This window comes from Bicyclus anynana, chromosome 7 (assembly GCF_947172395.1).
Source record: "Bicyclus anynana chromosome 7, ilBicAnyn1.1, whole genome shotgun sequence".
NCBI lineage: Eukaryota > Metazoa > Arthropoda > Insecta > Lepidoptera > Nymphalidae > Bicyclus > Bicyclus anynana.
Window position 1 is genome coordinate 17217988 of NC_069089.1, and position 18486 is coordinate 17236473.

At 34.0% G+C, this 18486-nt stretch overlaps 1 protein-coding gene across 2 annotated transcripts in view; it reads left to right on the forward strand.

Annotated features, from left to right (window-relative positions):
- The window catches only part of LOC112045745 (elongation of very long chain fatty acids protein AAEL008004), a 58635-nt gene extending 40613 nt beyond the window's left edge, over positions 1 to 18022 (forward strand). For both annotated transcript variants that reach the window (XM_024082050.2, XM_052882454.1), the window contains exons 2-7: positions 121 to 186; positions 9084 to 9274; positions 11726 to 11806; positions 13573 to 13735; positions 14724 to 14860; positions 15527 to 18022. In XM_024082050.2, coding sequence (XP_023937818.2) covers positions 121 to 186; positions 9084 to 9274; positions 11726 to 11806; positions 13573 to 13735; positions 14724 to 14860; positions 15527 to 15805 — 917 coding nt within the window. In that variant the 3' untranslated portion in view covers positions 15806 to 18022. The remainder of the gene's footprint in view (positions 1 to 120; positions 187 to 9083; positions 9275 to 11725; positions 11807 to 13572; positions 13736 to 14723; positions 14861 to 15526) is intronic.
- The last annotated feature ends 464 nt before the right edge of the window (positions 18023 to 18486 follow it).

Genomic DNA, 18486 nt, shown 5'->3' on the forward strand with positions numbered 1-18486 from the left:
TTAATTTTTTCATATTTATACAAAAATATGAAAAAATTAAAAAAGGTAAAGTGTATTTATTATAAATATTTATTATGTACTTAATATCAAATTGTTGAAATGTTCTCTTTATCGTTTCAGGAGCGTCTTCAAGCTACAACATGTCGATCGTGGATTCCTACAAAAGTTTCATGGAGAGGAATAGTGGTAAGTTAACGATTCTAATTAATTGTATTTTATATAACTATTAATTTCCAACAAAGGTGTGCACAAGTTTTAACTAGGGTAGGAATTATACGTAATTATTGTACAAAATCGAAAATTACGTGTTATATACAGGTTAATAAGTGGTAGGGTAGGTGCCAAGGACTCCTTACCTCGCTAGGTCTGTAGGCTAAATCGTGGGATTGCGAGGACGATACTTGAACTTGCATGTTCCTGGGGATGAATCGTAGGAATGTGTGGCGAACTCCTTAGTTCACCTACTTTAGGTTTGGCCATCTACATTCACATTCCATATTTATTTTATATTTAGAATTCTCTCGACCGTAGGATGCGTGGATAGATTATTTTGCCCATTCATTACTTGATCACCAGTTTACCAGTTCACCGTTCTACTCCACGTCATATATTTGATACTCCTTTTATTTTATATTTATAAATCGTCTTATTATTATATCTATACTATATTTTATAAATTTTTGCATACTCTAATCAGTTGAATGTATATGTAACTCAATAATTGTAAGATCAAAACATGTACCACATTCTAGCAAATAAATTATTTGATTTGATTTGATCAACTTATAAAACCTCAATGGCGATAAATGCCAGTTCGCCATTTGAACTTGCTTATTCCGGAGGTTGAATCGTGGGATTGCAAAGGCGTTAGTTGAACTTGCGTATTCCCAGGACCGAATCACGGGATTGCAATTCCGATAGATAGTAACTTACATAATACAGGTTCCCCTACCTGACGTCCCAAGTTATTGTAACAACAAAATAATGCTGCTTTGGTACAGCCATTCTTAAACAGCGGAAATAGTTTGCCGGACAAGGCTCTACTACTAACTATACATAGGTCCGTGTCAGTGTAAGAGAACCTAAATGGTTAGCGTCCACTGATCCGCATCGTAAGTATCGGACGCATCGCATCAAACGGATTTTAATATCCTTTCTATAAAAAGTCATACAAGTGCGCCCATCGTACTGATCGAATCGAACAATCGAAACGGATTTTATCTACCGTAAAATTAAAAATTATGATGCGGTGCGTTTTTTTCATTTTGGATTAGTTTGCGCTTGACTACAATTATGCCTGGTGGAAAGCATTGATGAGATCTAAGATGTAGCGCGCTTGCCTTAAAGGAGCACAAATTGTTGGTGTCAGAAAACACAGACGCCGGAAGGGCATTCCACATCTTAGCAGTCCTAATAATTAGAAACGTTGACGCAAAACGTTTCGTGCGGGTTGACTGAACGTCGACAACAAAGGTATGCCATTTTTCACGACGTCTCGCTGTTCGATATTTTTCACAACGTCCGATACGTACGATGTGGATCAGTGGACGCCTGCCATAACACAGCGTTATTTGCATTTTTAATTCACCACGCTCTTGAACCAAATAGTGTCATTAATTCAGCAACTCTGCACTCATCTTGTGACACCTAAAGTGTAAAAATAAAACAAAAATGCGACAACCGACACGCTTGCTATGTAAATTAAATTCACTATTCAAGTAACGATACTTGTCATGCATACTTGTCATGCAAAGTGCCTCGGAGAGTACGTAAAGCCGTCCATCCCGGTCAATGATCTTTCAAGAACTTAACATAGTTGTACCAGTATATCCATTGAAACCCGCCAATTCGCATTGAAGCAGCTTGGTGGGTCCAAGCTCCATATTCACACTTTTATAAGGAGGAAGGTCTGGGTCTGATGATACTAAACCAAGCGTTATTTTCATGAAAGTTTCTTAAAAAAATCTCATTAGCGGTAATTTTCAACAAGTAAACTTTTTAGTAAGTATAACTTTAGATATGAAAATTAAATGAGACCAATCTGTAAGTATATTCTTTCAAACAAAACAATAATTTTCAAAATTAGTTGGAAAAATTTGACGAAGTTATGAGGTAAAAAAAAACATACACGTTAAGAACCTCCTCCTTTTTTTGAAGTCAGTTATAAAACATTAAAATCCACTCACTATAACTGTCATTTTGAATTCATATATTGAATTTCATTCTACTATATCAGATAAAATCGAATTCAACAACACAAAGGCACAATACCCGCTAGCTGTTGTTAAATTAAAAATAATTTAAATTTAAACATTATTACTGCATAAATATGCAAACAAAAACTTCTCAGGTGCATTTACATTAAACGACCGAAAGCTCATTCTATCACCATTGCCTGAAATACTTCAGAGCTAACAGAGATAGAGCGCTCTCTTCTAAGTGTTTCTGTTGTGCTTCCATGGAATATTTTAAAAAAAGCGAACAAAAATGCGTTGATTTGTTAGTAACACAGATCTAAGCATTTCTCTAAAACACAAAAACAAAAAGTCTTAAGATTTTTATAACACACTACAGTTATTGTTCTTGGTTTTTATTATATTCTCGGTGATATTATTTTGGTATAAAAACTAAAAATCAGTATTTACTTTACAGTAAAAAAAAACAAAAAAAAATATTTTGATCAAGCTTGGTTCGTTTTTTTTAAACCCACCTTTAAATTACTTACATAGTCTAATCTCATGATGGGTTTATCCAAATTTAATTAAGAATAATATTTGTTTTAAATATGAGAGCTTGTTTAATTTGAATGTATGAATGTATAATTTTTAACTAATTAATGAAACTCAAACAGCGACAGATAAAAATAATTAATTGTTTCAAAAATATTGTAATTTTATTATAATCATTTTAAATTATTGCGATTGACCTAATGTTATTGTGAGAATAATTTTATTTTCTTGTATAAAATTATAAGAGCAATTAATTTAGAATGTTTTTTATAATTCCCATAAATATTGTTCTGCCAAAAGGTTCTGCACCCCTGCAACACGTGGGGATCATTGTTTAAGTTTATTACACCTGCCTAAGCCATGGATGCCTAGTTAGAGATATTACCTCTGTCTTCTATTCAGATAGCATTGGTTCGGATCCGGTCCATAGTATGCACCTCCAACTTTTCAGTTGTGTGCATTTTAAGAAATTAAATATCACGTGTCTCAAACGGTGAAGGAAAAACATCGTGAAGAAACCTGCATACCTGAGAATTTTCTAAAATCTACGTGTGGGAAGTCTGCCAACCCGCATTGGTCCAGCGTGGTGGACCATTAGCATAACTCCTCTCATTATGAGAGGAGACTGGTGCTCAACAGTGAGCCAAATATGGGTTGTTAATGATGAAGGAATGACGATGATGTATAGGTTTGAATATATTGATTTTTTTGATACATTCGGGTAAATCAGGTTAATGTTAAAAAAAATTATACATAAAAATCAAAGATGGAAGTCTGGATCATTGCAAAATAAATAAAATTATAAAATTTCAAAATCTATCAAAATTAAATACAGTTTTATCTTCCTTACATTAAATGTGACATTTTCAATAAATTAACTATAAACATAAGCGCACAAATAACAAAGATATTAGTAATTTTGTTTGAACGCCCATACAAATCTAACGATCAGTATGTACCTAAGACGTCATTGAATCGTACCATTTTATATGGGGCGATTTTCAGAGATCCGTGGCAGTGGCGCAAATCTGACCCTTTAAATTCCTGTAGCTCCGAAAGTAATGATCGCAGATACCCTGTTACTTTTACAAAATTGCTTTACTATTAGCATACTCTTAATTTATATACAATTTAAAAAACTGTCATCGTCCCTATTCAACTGTAGATCAGAGCCATAAATTTTAAGAAAACACTGCGTGCTGAGGTGTGGACCTACCGCGTTGATTTAAACTCGTTTGGATGCTGTACACGTATTGTGCAAATGTGTAGTACTCCATGATGAATAGTAATCATGTATTTGCACATTAGCCATACTCGGTGGCCACTTCGAGTGCCTAGGAAACAATTATCTTATCTATTCATCACAGTTTCAAGCATTATTATCTTCTAGATATTTTTTAAGAATATATTTGCCGCATCCTGTACTAGCTGACACCGCATGGTTCTCGTTCCCGTAGGAATACGGGGATAATATATTCTATGATGATGTGATGAATGCCTTCCTCGATAAATAGGCTATCTAGCACTGAAAGATTTTTCCTGAGATTAGCGCGTTCAGTCAAAAAAACAAAGAAACTCTTCAGCTTTATAATATTATAGTTTGGCAACTTATTTGTAACACTTCCGATGGTCCGCGCGGGCCGGGGGCGTATAGCGATGAATGAAAAACCCACGACTGATGCACTTCACTTACGATTTCACACCCGTGCAGTCTTTCCCCCCGTCTCCTGCATATCATGGAAGTGTCATCAACGAACTTGCCAGAATGGAGTGGGTAAGACACTAGTCCAGTGGGTGAAGATCGAACCCATGATCCATTTATTTACCGTATAGCTGTTGAGGAGGAAAAATTATTGCCTACTCAATCCAATGTTATTTAGAGTTTTTATTATTAGAAAGTAGATGATGTTTTTTTATTAGAATTGTTTTTGTTTATTACCGAAATGATATTATTAAGATGATATTTGTGAGTTAGTCACACAGCACAGCAGAAAAAAACAGCCATAATAATTATGTTTGCGATTCTAAAAATTTTTTATAAAAAAATCCGTGACTTAATAAGTATTTTCTTTGCGGTTGACTTATAATGTTTTATTACGTTTTGTTTTCAATTTACCCTAAATTATTGCACTATTTGCGAAGATGTAAGCTTATATGTATTTACAAGCTAAAAGAAAAATCTTACTATAATAATTTAATGAATGTGCTCTTTGAGACACCAATTTTTGGAGGAAAGAAAGCCTCAATATTTTATCCCAACTCAGATTTTATCCTTGGAACTCATCATCATCCGCCTAGGCTATCCAACTTGATAGTTTCTGGTCATGTAATACATACTTCTACCAATGATGTTAAATACTGTTAGATGTGTTACTAGGTAATGTAAAATGAGGCGCTCAAAAAAAGGGAATTTCCACATCTCAATGTTAGTTGTTGTCAACAACGAACGTTATTTAAACAAATAATGCCTAAATATCGTCTACAATGTCGAGTTGTGTGTTCAGGGAGTGTAAAAACTATTCATACATGAATAAATAATAGAATTAAAGACAAAATTGTGCATGAGTGCGCTCCGTTTTGTAGCCTATTATCACTTCATTCACTCACTCACTTCACATCACTTTTTGCCGTGATTTTATAGGGACATGACCGATCTATACCTAGTATAAAATTATCACTGACTTCTACCTACTAATATTATAAAAATGCAAAGTTTCTGAGGTTATAGGGGGTAATTTCTGTATCTACTGAACTGATTTTGAAAATTCTTTTACCAATAGAAAGCCACGTTATTTATGAGTGTCTTAAATAACTTGGCTATATTTCAACCTCGCATTCCCATGGAAACGGGAACTGTGCGGGTGAAACCGCGGGGCGTCGTCTAGTAGATAATATTTTATGCTCAACCATCGAATCCTCAATGCGATCATAGTGATGTGGGTGTAATAACACTCTTGATCGAAAATGTTGATCCTAGTCTTTTGGTTTTGTATAACACCTTTATGCGCATTAGATTCGTATTATAATCCAACGCAACCGTTATAAATAGCGCTGACAAAGTTATACAAAACAATACAAATACTGTGCGATTCTATTTGTCAGAGTAATCACGCTGTGACTCGATCGGTGTCTGCAGTGACATCTTAATGACATAATTGTATCGAATATATTAGGCATAAAAATGTCATTATGCGTACGAAGTTAAAGCTAGTACAGATCGTCCGATTCTCCGCAGCGACATTAGCAAAAGTCGAGCCCTACAATACTGGAGTTTATATTTTAGTGTTTTTACTGTTCTTTTATAAACCAACAAACTTCTAGAAGTTGGTTCTAATGCTACGTAAGTAAGCACTAAAGTCGTCTGTTGAAAAAATGTTCCTATCAGTCTCATGTTGTGGTGGTGGCTTATAGTGACGTAAGTGTTTTACCGTTTTTAACGTAGGGAAATTCTCATGGATACCTTCTCGCCGCTGGGGGGCAAGAAGGTTATGTTGGACTTCAACTGAGTATAAGCGCACGGTGTTCGGACTCTGCGGCTGATGACTAGGCTATATTATAAACGTTCTGCGTTTATATGCTGTCCCGCTGCGGCGAGTCGTTTTGTCTGATAACGGTTTTATATTATATATTACGCATACATACAGCCAATTCGTTCTTCCGTGTTATTAAGTTTCGTAGTTCCAGAAAGGTTTGTTTACGTCGGAATTATTTATACTATTTATAACATAATTTATGCAATTTATAATTCATAAACATGTGATATGTGAGAATACGTAAATAATATTAAATAATTAGTGAAGTAGGATCCTAAGTAATTATTTTATTATCAACTATGTGAAATATTATATAGTTCAATTTTACACTGTTAGAAATATTATGGCCCTGAAGTTGGAATATTTATATGAACACGCAATACAAAGAAAAACAGAAAAGTTCAAGTTTTAGGTTTTTTTCATGGGTTTCTAAATTTCGATGTTCCTAAATCACCACGGCATGGAACATTGATTAATTTATTAATGTTAATTCAATATAGGGATGGGTATTAATAGGTTATTAATTCTATGTATGTTATGTATTAGTATGTTTCTTATAATAATGTTGGCAATTCCGTTGACAGTTTCGTTGCTCCAGCGATTGGCTTGGGATCACCAGAGGTCCTAACACGACCGAAAGACGTATCTAGTGAAGATAAATAGACAAAAGTCAACCAATTACGGCGCTACCGGAAATATCGTTGTATCGAATTCATTGCGATGGGACAGGGATACGCCACCATTGGTTAAAATTTTGTTTACCAAAAAAAAACTCTTCACGAGATATGTTTTTGGTAACATGTTAGCACTACTGGTAATGGGTTCGAGTCCTATTTTCAGTAAAGTCTCATCCCGGAATAATTATTGATGCCGGTTGGTTCAGTGTATGCATTACATTCTGGACTTTATGGGAGAGGGGCCTGGCACTGTAGCGGGTCCTTAAAATGGGCTGATAACAATAATTAATCAGTGGCGGATTTGTAGTCTTGGCCGCCCAGGCCCTAAAGTTGGCTCTTTCTTAGCACCCATCGTATAACTTTGAAAAAAAAAATGTGTTTTATCAAAATACGAGTATACGATAATTGCACAGTAAATTGAAACATTCAAATTGGTTTTTAAATAAATAATTATAAAATTAGAAATTATTTTAATTGGTGCAAATTGGTTATTACTCATTGCGAATTCCCACATTTATGGTCATGAATGGCCTCCCCTAACATATGGCCGCCTTAGGCCCGGGCCTACTGGGCCTTAGGGCAAATCCACCACTGCTGATAATGATGATAACTCCGTTGTATTTGTTATAACATAGACACAATAGCAGTGATTGCCAACCTTAGGTGTAGGTACCTAATTATTAACAATTTATGCTAATGAGATATGAACGTTGCGCGGTGTCGCAAACTGTCGTTACACTCTATAGAATATTCACACGAGCGAACATTAATTTGGTTACTTTAGTAAATATTCCATTGTGAAATTGACGGATGAGTGTTGCAACTTGTCGTTTTGATGGACTGCAGTAGCCAGACCTACTCTTATGCTGGAAGTTCGAAATAATAGCAATATGGTAAACGTTCCCAGCAGAGTGTAGCTCGGTGTATATAACCTCTGCCTTCGATTTAGTGAACGAAGTTTGAATCCGGTCCGGAACATGCACCTCCAACTTTTCAGATATGTGGATTGTAAGAAGTTAATGATCACGTGTCTCAAACGGTGAAGGAAAAACATCGTGTGGAAAACTGCATACCAGAGAATTTTCTTAAATGCCTACGGGTGTGAATTGGGCCAGCGTGGTGGACTAACCTAACTCCTCTCACTCTGTGCCTACCCCAGTTAGACACCTTATGTACGCTACTGCCACAGCGCCATGCGGACGTCGTTGTCACACAATCTCTCCGTATGGCCTAGTTAAAAGTTCGCTTTTGACTGCAATATTACCTGATCTTAAGTGACGATGCAGGCTAATGGAAGCTCGATTACTTGGAAGATAAACAAGTTTTTTGTACTCATACCTCTGAGAGTTTATATGTGATATCGTAGCGGAATGCTAAATCGCACACTGACCATGAAATCAAAAATAAAAGAAACGTGCTTTTCGGGACGCTCAACAGAAGTAATCTAATCAACAGAAGGTAAAACTTAAACCTGATTCCGTATGCGTGACAAAATCGGAACAAACAGAGACAGAGTGACACTGTTACTTTACTTGGCTTTGGCTGTTCGGTGTAACCTGCTCGCTCGCCGGTTTGCGAGGTGCAGTCCAGAGGCGAAGCTGACTCTGTTTAGAGCATACTGTCAATGCTTTTAAACCAGTCAGCTTTGGGTCAATTGCACCTCAAGGGCACGTAGCAGCATCAGAGTGCAGTATAATAATGCATACCGCATTCTGATGAAACTGCCTAAATACTGTAGTGCATCGGGTATGTTTGCCGACGCCAAAGTACAAGATTATTTCGCGATCATCAGATCGCTAATTGCGGCTTTTTGGTTCCGTCTCCGGAATTCTCGTAACGAAATCCTCAGTGTATGTACCGAGTGCCCTGAAAACCCTATTCTAAAGTATTGGCTTGCCGTGCATCGCGACAGTAATAGGAAATAATAAATGTTTGTTTTTCTAGAGAAATGTTTTAACGTACCAAATTATTTAAATAAGGTACTTTACTGTAGATTTACTATTATTTATCTGTATATTTTAAATGGGTTTATAGCCTGAAATAAAGACTTATTATTATTATTATTATTATTATTATTATTATTTACGAAGCGGCTTACCCTCCCATAAGATATTATCACTTCAAAATATTCTTTATCGTTCCAGACCCTCGGACGGAGAACTGGTGGCTGATGTCAGGCCCAGGCCCGCTGCTAACGCTGCTGGCCTCGTACCTGTACTTCTGCACGTCCGTGGGTCCGCGCTACATGAGGGATCGCAAGCCTTACTCACTGAAGAACACCATCATCTGGTACAATGTGTCGCAGATACTCATGAGCATATTCTTGGTGTATGAGGTAAGCTTTACAAAAAAGAATATCTTTTTTCAAATGACCCATTCCTCTCCAACTAGTCGGAAGTGGTCAAATGACCCATTCCTCTCCAACTAGTCGGAAGTGGTCAAATGACCCATTCCTCTCCAACTAGTCGGAAGTGGTTACTACAATAGTCCAGTGATGATGATGGTGATGAGTTCGACCCCCTTTGCGTTGAGCTATTGAGCTATATCTTCTACATCATGGTTAGGTTTTCACCATCTTCTGATAAGTGATAGCTTATTCACAAATTCTGTCTTTGTCAAGTAACGTGACAAAACATACGTATATACTAGGGGCGTAGCTACTGCCATATCAGCCAATCCACAATATTTCAATGTTCCCACACTCGAACCCAAAAAAATTTATTACATCTTGTGTAGTAAGTTTGTTACAACAATCATTTAGGTACCAATTTTACTTTTGTGAAATCAAAAACTCGAGAGATTTTTAGGGATTTGCCGCTGATCTACTGGGCCCCCTAACTCCACTCCAAAACACGCCACGCCACTGGTTTATAACATCAGACACCTAACAGTAGGTGGTGATACTGGCTTTTAGTCACCTCAGACAATTTTATCGGCCTTCTACATGATGATTTTTGACTTTGTAACCAGTCGACAACGGAGGGAAACTAAAGGAGCTCAGAAAAACAGAAGCATGTTTTCCTACTTATCATCTGACTCTCAGTAGTTGCGAAGCTATTGATTTTTAATAGGTACCAGTAATTTGAGACAATAAAAGATATTGTGCGCTATGCAGATTTAGGCTTCTTAAATCCACTAATCTATCCAAATTGTTTTATTTTAATTGGATCCTGTTCTAAACTTGTTATTTTTTAAATTCATTTGCGTCACGTTTGGATACTTTTTTAGAGAATGTCGGCGTAAAAACGGCACTTTATTGTTGGATTTTTATTCAACTTTTGAAATATTTCAAATTAAGGCTGACTTCTCACTAAAAGCTTAGCGCGAATTTGTTTGATATTTTTGACTAAACAAAAAGTTTTGGCCATCGCCAACCAAACAGTAATTTTAAAATTAAAATGTATCTTTCATTATTAATTATAAATAATAACCTATAAACTTTGGGTAGATACTAGGGTTGCCAACATTTTTTCAGAAAAATAAAGTTTTTTTTTCCAATTTAGCTATAAAAAAAATATAGTACCTACGTTTAAATAAATTATCGTATTTTAAGGAATAAGCAAAAAATCAACATACATTTTTAAATACAACACTTATATACTGTTGTTGCATTTTTCAAGATTTATTTATCTGAAATAAGAGAGTCGTATATTTTTATTAAATTTTTGAAAACCAAATGTTTTTTTTTGAATTTGTTTATTTAATGTTTGAAACTTATCAATTCAGTAACATAGACAAGTTCGGATATACTAGACACTATTGCATCTGTCGAAAAGATAAAGATTTTAAAAGAAAATTTTGTTTTTTAGATATCAGTGTTGGAAATATAGTATATTTGTGAATATTATATTTCTTTTAAAGCCATAGAATTCATTATACTTATTATTATTTATTGCATATATTTTGTGAACTGCCTTATCTATTTACGTCATTCTAACACAAAATATGGAAATGTTTTGTGTTATTATTTTCTGGTTCACTCAAAGTTGTAAATAATTCATTTCCAACTAATTTTTATTCATAAGCCCTTAACTTGGATCACTCGTAGTAAATTATGATTCAGACATTTTTACATAATGAGATGAAAAATTATGGGCGATCTTAACTGTATCGTCATACAGATACCTAAATGTAGTGTTTCAAACAAAAAGTTGTAAAAGTATTGTCAAAAATCTAATATTTTGCAAGTCGGTTTTTGGTTAGCTGCTGGATTAAACAGAGATGCGTACAAGGCTTTTAATAAGGGTGAGCACTGTATAATTATGCAAGTTGTATAAAATTGAAAATTATTTAAATCGGTTTATGATAAATATAAAGCCATAGAATTTAAAACTCGCTTTCGAAGTAGGTTTGTAATGAGCTAATGATAGGCAGTGCATTTTTAAATCTATCAAGTGCATGTCAACAGGACTAAAGGAGAGTCAGCAAAACAAAAACACATTTATAAATTTATCATCTGTCTCTGAGTAACCGTTACAAAACACCTCTTAATCTATAAATCTGGATAATTAAATAACTTACAGATGCTTTTCTAATACGCTGACTATCATATAGTGTACACTTAAGTATAAATACTTTCGTCCAGTCACCTTATTTCTACATAAACCCAAATTGTCTTCCGTCGTCATCACCAAAATCTCGGAAACCACTTGATGTACAAAGATGAAATTCGGCAGGGAGGTAGTTTTTGCGATATGGCCGGATGAAGGAGGTCTAAAGGCGCGGGCGTCCGCTAGTATAAAATACTCGTATACATAATGTATAATTTATTTTTTGTCTATTTCAGGGCTTAGTTTCGGGATGGTGGAGCGACTACAATTATTCTTGTCAACCAGTGGATTATTCAGATGACCCTAAAGCGCACCGGGTAAGAAAATTTATATACGAATATTAATACCTTGATGACATAACTTATTATGGACTTATCCAAAAATATTGTCTAGTACTTTGTTGAAAGAAACTTCTTCCGGAACTTTCACAAAAAAAATCATAGAATATTTGAAAATTTCAGAAATCTAACTATGGACGTTTTTTACTAAATCACGTTGCATCTGATGAACTATTTTTTCATGAAATTTAGCACAGAGATATATACTATATATAGCATATATAGCATAGTAGTATATATAGTATAGTCTCGTATAGTACAAAAGTTACTGTTACGTCTAAGTTACATTAATTATGCGAAAATGATGCGAATGATGATGATCATGACTATTAAATCATTTACAAAAGAACATATTTATTTGGCTTTAATTATAGCATGTGGTAATAGATGAAAATAAGCTTCCTTACACTTTAACAACCATAAATATTAATATTGTAATAAATACTCATAGTACATTATTATTATAGGGCTTTCATGCAAAAAAAAATCCAATATAATAGAAACAATTCGGATATGTAGACACTACAGATTTTAGTTAATAGGTATGTCAGTGCTAACTGTAGTACATATGTTTTGTGGTAAAGCCAAAACTGAAATACTTTAAATTACCCGCGGATATTAGCTAGTCTGACATATTCAAGTAATTGTAATTTTAAAACGGCTGTATGATATAATGATAATTATTTTTAAAGGTTAAAAAGCCAAAATACAAGACGTAACAAAGATTTCAGTTAAAGTTAAGTCTAGTCAAATTTATACTACCTACTACGTTGAATTACCATGTTTAGACTTAGGAAGGTCATGCGAACTTGTAAATTTATGATTTAGATTCTTTTTTACTGTTAATCCTGTTTCTACAAAAATAGTATAGTTATCATTTTCCTTGTTTAGCATTTTTCAGAAGCCAAAAGGAAGAGTAATGATTTTGGCAGTCTATGTATTTATGTTTCTCCACATAAACTATTGAATCAATTTTAAAGATTGAGAAGTCAAAATTTTCGTAATAATATAAATTGAGACAAAGGCTATACATTTTATAACAATAATATAATATGACGGAATTTAAACCTCAGATTCTTTGATTTAAAAAAATAAACTGAGATAATTGTCATTTGTTTGGTATAAAAAGAAAAGTTTTGGCAAGCACATTATAAATATTTATATAATATATCATATAGTTTAAATGAAAATATCTTTAAAACGCGATCGTAAAGTTCGCGCCGTCCAGTCGTTTCATATCAGAATGCGACGATGTAAGTAGGTTCTTGTAGATATTGCAACGCTAGTGTAGTGTAGGGCCGATCGGGAAATGGAAAAGTATTAAATAAAAAATAAAGTTTAAAAGTCCGACTATGTAAAAAGAGGTCTAAATTAGGGTTTTAGTTGTATATATACTTTTTTTTTCATTAAATATATCTACAATTATAATACTTTAAATAGTTAGTTTTTCACAAATCCCGCAGGAAATATGGATTTTTTCTTTCTTGAGATAAAATGTCTATATCTTAATCTAGGCTACACCTAATCTATCGCCATTTCAAATTTCAACTTTTTTCACATTTTCAAACTCCATTCAAAAGTGATTCAGTAGTTTCTGCGTGAAAGAGTAGCGACCATCCATACAAACTTTCGCGTTTATAATATTACTATTTGAAAGCTTCACCCCATTGGCTAGTACAGTTACGCAAGCAACCAATAAACTATCCGAGACAATGGCGAATAAAGAATAACCTTGTACATCACAGATGGCGGCAGCAGTTTGGTGGTACTTCTTCGCTAAGATCGTAGAGTTGCTGGACACTGTCTTCTTTGTTCTCCGGAAGAAGAATAGACAGATATCGTTTCTGCATCTCTACCATCACACGATGATGCCCATATGTGCATGGATTGGCACAAAATTCCTACCAGGTATGTATTTTTTTACCCCCTATCTATAGATGTGCCCTCTCCGATATAGAGGGGGGCCTGGCCTTATAGTAAGTCGTTAAAATAGGCTGATAATTAGCTAACTGTTGGACATAGGCTTCTAGTAAAAACTTCCAAATATCACGCTTTTGTGTCGCCTGCATCCAGCGACTTAATATTGAAGTCTGATATTGCGCTTTCACGGATCTCGATCCATCTTAGGCTCAGAGTAAGGACTAGCCTAACTCTGAGCCTCATCATCATTATCAATATATTCGGCTCACTACTAAGCTCGAGTCTCCTCTCTGAATGAGAGGGGTTAGGCCAATAGTCCACCACGCTGGCCTTCACACACGCAGAGAATAAAGGAAATTCTCTGGTATGCAGGTTTCCTCACGATGTTTTTCTTCACCGTTTAAGACACGTGATATTTAATTTCTTAAAATGCAGACAACTGCAAAAAGTTGGAGGTGCATGCCCCGGGCCGAATCGGAGAGGTCATATCCACTGGGATATCACGGCTTTTAATAATTATAAAATACTAGCGGACGCCCGCGACTTCGTCCGCATTAAACTCGATGTAAACTTTTAACTACCCCTACCGTACCCTTCCCGTACCCTACCCACCCTACCCCTACCCTACCCCGTTTTAGAATTATTATTAATATGAACTTTATACAATAACAATAAAGCTCAAATTAACTACGTTTAAGTTAGAAAACATTTGTATGGGAAAAAGACAAAAAGGGCTATTTTTAAAAAGGGCTATTTTTATGGGTTTTCCGGCAATTATTCGAATTTTTCTCGCCGTAATAACCATCCTAGAACTTCAACAAACATTTTAAAAAAAGAATTGGCCAAATTGGTCCAGGCTTTGTTGAGTTATGCGCTTACCAACGCATTTTGCGATTCATTTTTATATTATAGATTAGTATCAATTACAAATACTGGGAGTAGTTATAAAATATTGTTTTTTTTTTATATTTTCCAGGTGGTCACGGCACTTTGCTTGGTGTGATAAACTCTTTCATACACATCATCATGTACACCTACTACCTGATCTCAGGCCTTGGTCCCCAGTACCAAAAGTACATTTGGTGGAAGAAGCACCTCACCACCATGCAATTGGTAAGTCTGATTTACTTCGTTTTAACTATATTCCTAAAATATTTCCTTAAATCCCTTTCCTGTTTTGACTATTTCCTCTTATACTGTTTACTAGCAGACGTCACGAATTCAGTTTTTCGCACATTTCGCAAAAAAATCGCGTGGAATTTTCGGGATAAAAGGTAGCCTATGTGTTAATTCCGGTTATTATCTATCTTCGTTTTAAATTTCAGCTAAATCGGTTCAATACTTGCAGCATTAAAGTAACAAACACTCAAACATACATCCAAACACGCATCCATACAAACTTTTGCGTTTATAATATTAGTTGGATCATTTTCTATTAATATTATTTTTCATCACAAATAAAGGTATATTTTAATTCTTCGACATAAATATAGTGTAAATGGTCTTGTGAGTTATTATAAAATACAACATCAGTTAAATGATCAATTATATATTTACAATCATTGATGTAATAATTACATTAATCAATTTGCATGTCAGATGTAGTCACGATAAATTCTGTCATACTTTTTATGTTATATTCATAAACAATTATTTATTAATTATAAAAAAATATGATTGAATTGTTAGTTAATCTGAAGTCATCATTTAAACAAGTCTTTTAAATGCTCAAAAAAATCAGTTGTACGAAACATTAATGTATCATTTTTTTATTTTCAGATCCAGTTTGTGATAATCTTCTACCATAACTTCAGCGTTATGTTCTGTGATTGTAATTATCCCAAGTTCATCAACTTCTTGCTGTCTCTCAACGCTGGCTTATTCCTTTACATGTTTGGAAATTTCTACTACAGAAGTTATGTGAAGGGTGTTTCCAAAAAAGTTGAAGCGCCCAATCACGCGATAGCTAATGGAAAACCTGCAGTTGCAAACGGCACATCTATGACCAATGGCATTGGTCCTACGATAGTAGCCAATGGAAAAGCGAAAGAATGCTAGCGAATTGCTCAATTTATATAATAATTTGAATGTGATACTGAAATGACAATGTTAATATACAGAATACTTGTGTTATAAAATCCAAGGTGTGTGTGTTTTATAGAAGACATTTTAAACACCCATTCTAGGTGAGCTTCTAGTATAGTGCTCGCCACGGATCTTTGTGTTTGTGAAGTTAGCTGCGGAATGAGTATGGATGCGCAGTCGCGCCGTTTGTACCGTTTTTGATTCATTGCGCAGTCATTTGTTGCTAACTTCACAAACACAATATCTCGTGGCGGGCACCGTAGATGGTGCTATAGATGGGTGATAGTCTGGTATTTTTAAATATACAACGCTTAAGTTTTAATTATTTTAAGGCTACTCATACTATTGTTTAATTCTAAGATTTTTTTTACAAGCTTGAGTTTTTCTTTTTCTATTTATTTTATTGTGTGTGTACAGTTTCTTCTGTGTTTTCTTACTTTCCTCTGTTTGAACGACAACAATTTTTGCAAAGATAATTTGTCATATAGTGGTTTCAGACTAGCGTTATATATGCGCGTATAAGCTAGTTTTTGAAAATGCGTGCTTGCGTTTTCGCTAAACGCGCACCTTGTACGAGCGATGAAGAACTTCTCTCCTAACTCATGATTTCTATGAGCGCTAACTGCGAGAGACGTCCGAGTTCGAGCAAACACACCTGAATAAGCCAGCAAACGCGAGTCGGGTCTTATGAGCGGCGAAATGTACGCGCGTGTAAGCACGCATGTCGAAAAGACCGTATGCGCGTAGAAAAAACGCTAGTCTAAAACCACCCTTGTTAATTTTACAAGATTTTTCTTTTTTTAGCCTATGTATGAGGACACAATGTTATGCCTCTTACTGTGATTTATTTTCATAAAGAATTGTTTTATAAAAGTAAACCAATCCTGGCTAAGTGTAATGTACATCCATTACATTTCGTGCCCTTTATTAGTATACAAACAAATTAAAGGCCAACTTCTTTTTAAGATAATTAATTTAATTTAAGATTGCCCTTCTCCTTGAGCAAATTATTACAGACAATTTACAATATTTGGGTAACTTGGTTTTAGAGCCGATCGCTGGGTCAGCGTGGTGGGTTAATGCTCCAATTCTCCTTTCCTTTAAGGCAAGGCCCTGATATCCAATAACGATGATAACGGTGATTTTAGTAAACGTAGATACGCAGATTTTATTTTGCCTGTGATATTTGGCTACAATTTATTATAAATAAAGTTTAAGATACGTATTACGTACAAAATTAGTTCAATTCTATTTTAGTACATCTATATTTACTATATATAATAAGAAATATTTGTCTTAAACATAGTACAAACTTAAAATTGATGTCTAAAATATACAAAAATACCTTAACGAAGTTTTGATTATAATACATATTAATTATTGTTACAAATATTTTACAAATCTATGCAACTATTTTTGGTACAATTACATGAAAGGAATTTGAAATGTTAAATAAAATTTTAATTGAAACTTAAATGAAAAACTATTGAAAATTTGATTAATAACTGAAGTTGTATACCGAAATTCTACAAGATTTATAATAATTACGAATACAAGACGTATTACATTTATTAGAAATTTTTATTGACCATTTTAAATATTATTTATAATAGTAATATTATTTTATAGACTTGATTGTAAGTTAGAAATATGAAAACTATTTTTCATTTGGGTTCAATTATACGAATTATATTTAAAGATACCTAGTGTAAAAATAGTTACTGTATGGTTTATATTTTTTCGTTATTTATAAATACAGGAATATACAAATGTGACATTTATATTTAAATTGTGCCAATAATTATACTTTTATTGTAATTCTGTATTACCTTTTTTTATTTTATCGCAGAAAATTAGTAAATTGTTATAAAAACAATATATTTTTACTAGAATTATATTGTAGGTATATGTAACTATATGTATATTATATCATGTACATAATGTTAATTGCTTATTAAAGTATGTCTATAATAATTCTAAGTATGGCTATATAAATAAGATAATGTACAAATAATAATGACCATTTATAATAATTAATTATGACCAAGCCCAAATGGGCGGTGTTTGGTGAAATACAAGATATTGGGTACAAAAAATATCATTATATCATGTCCGTACTCTGTACCAGACAATACCTTTATAAGACTTGTTATAAACATAAGGACAAATAAAATACGTTTATAAATAAAATTTGTAATTTTATTACTTTGGCCTTTATCTACATACAAGACAAAGCCCGCACCTAATTCGGGTTTTCACAAATCCTACGGGAGCTTATAGATAAGTAGTCTTTTTATTGGCCAATAATTTATAAGTTTCAATTGGTTCAGACAAACATACAGAAAAAAAAACAAGTGTGGTTTTAGAATGTAGACCACACGACTGCAGTAAATCTTCATTCCCTCTCAACGTCCGTTCGCCTTGCCCAATTACACTTTTCGTAACGCCACCAGCTTGCTCCCCAAGTCAAGCGTGCGTAAAGAAATTGTTTTTGGTAAATAAATAACTAGATAAAAGCAATTGATATAATCTTTTTAACATAAAAATGGACCGAGTTCAAAGACGTACAGCTATTTTGATTTTATTTCAAAATTACTAAACCGATTTTCAGGAAAATGAAATGGGACCAACCTGAAATACTCCTTCAAACACAA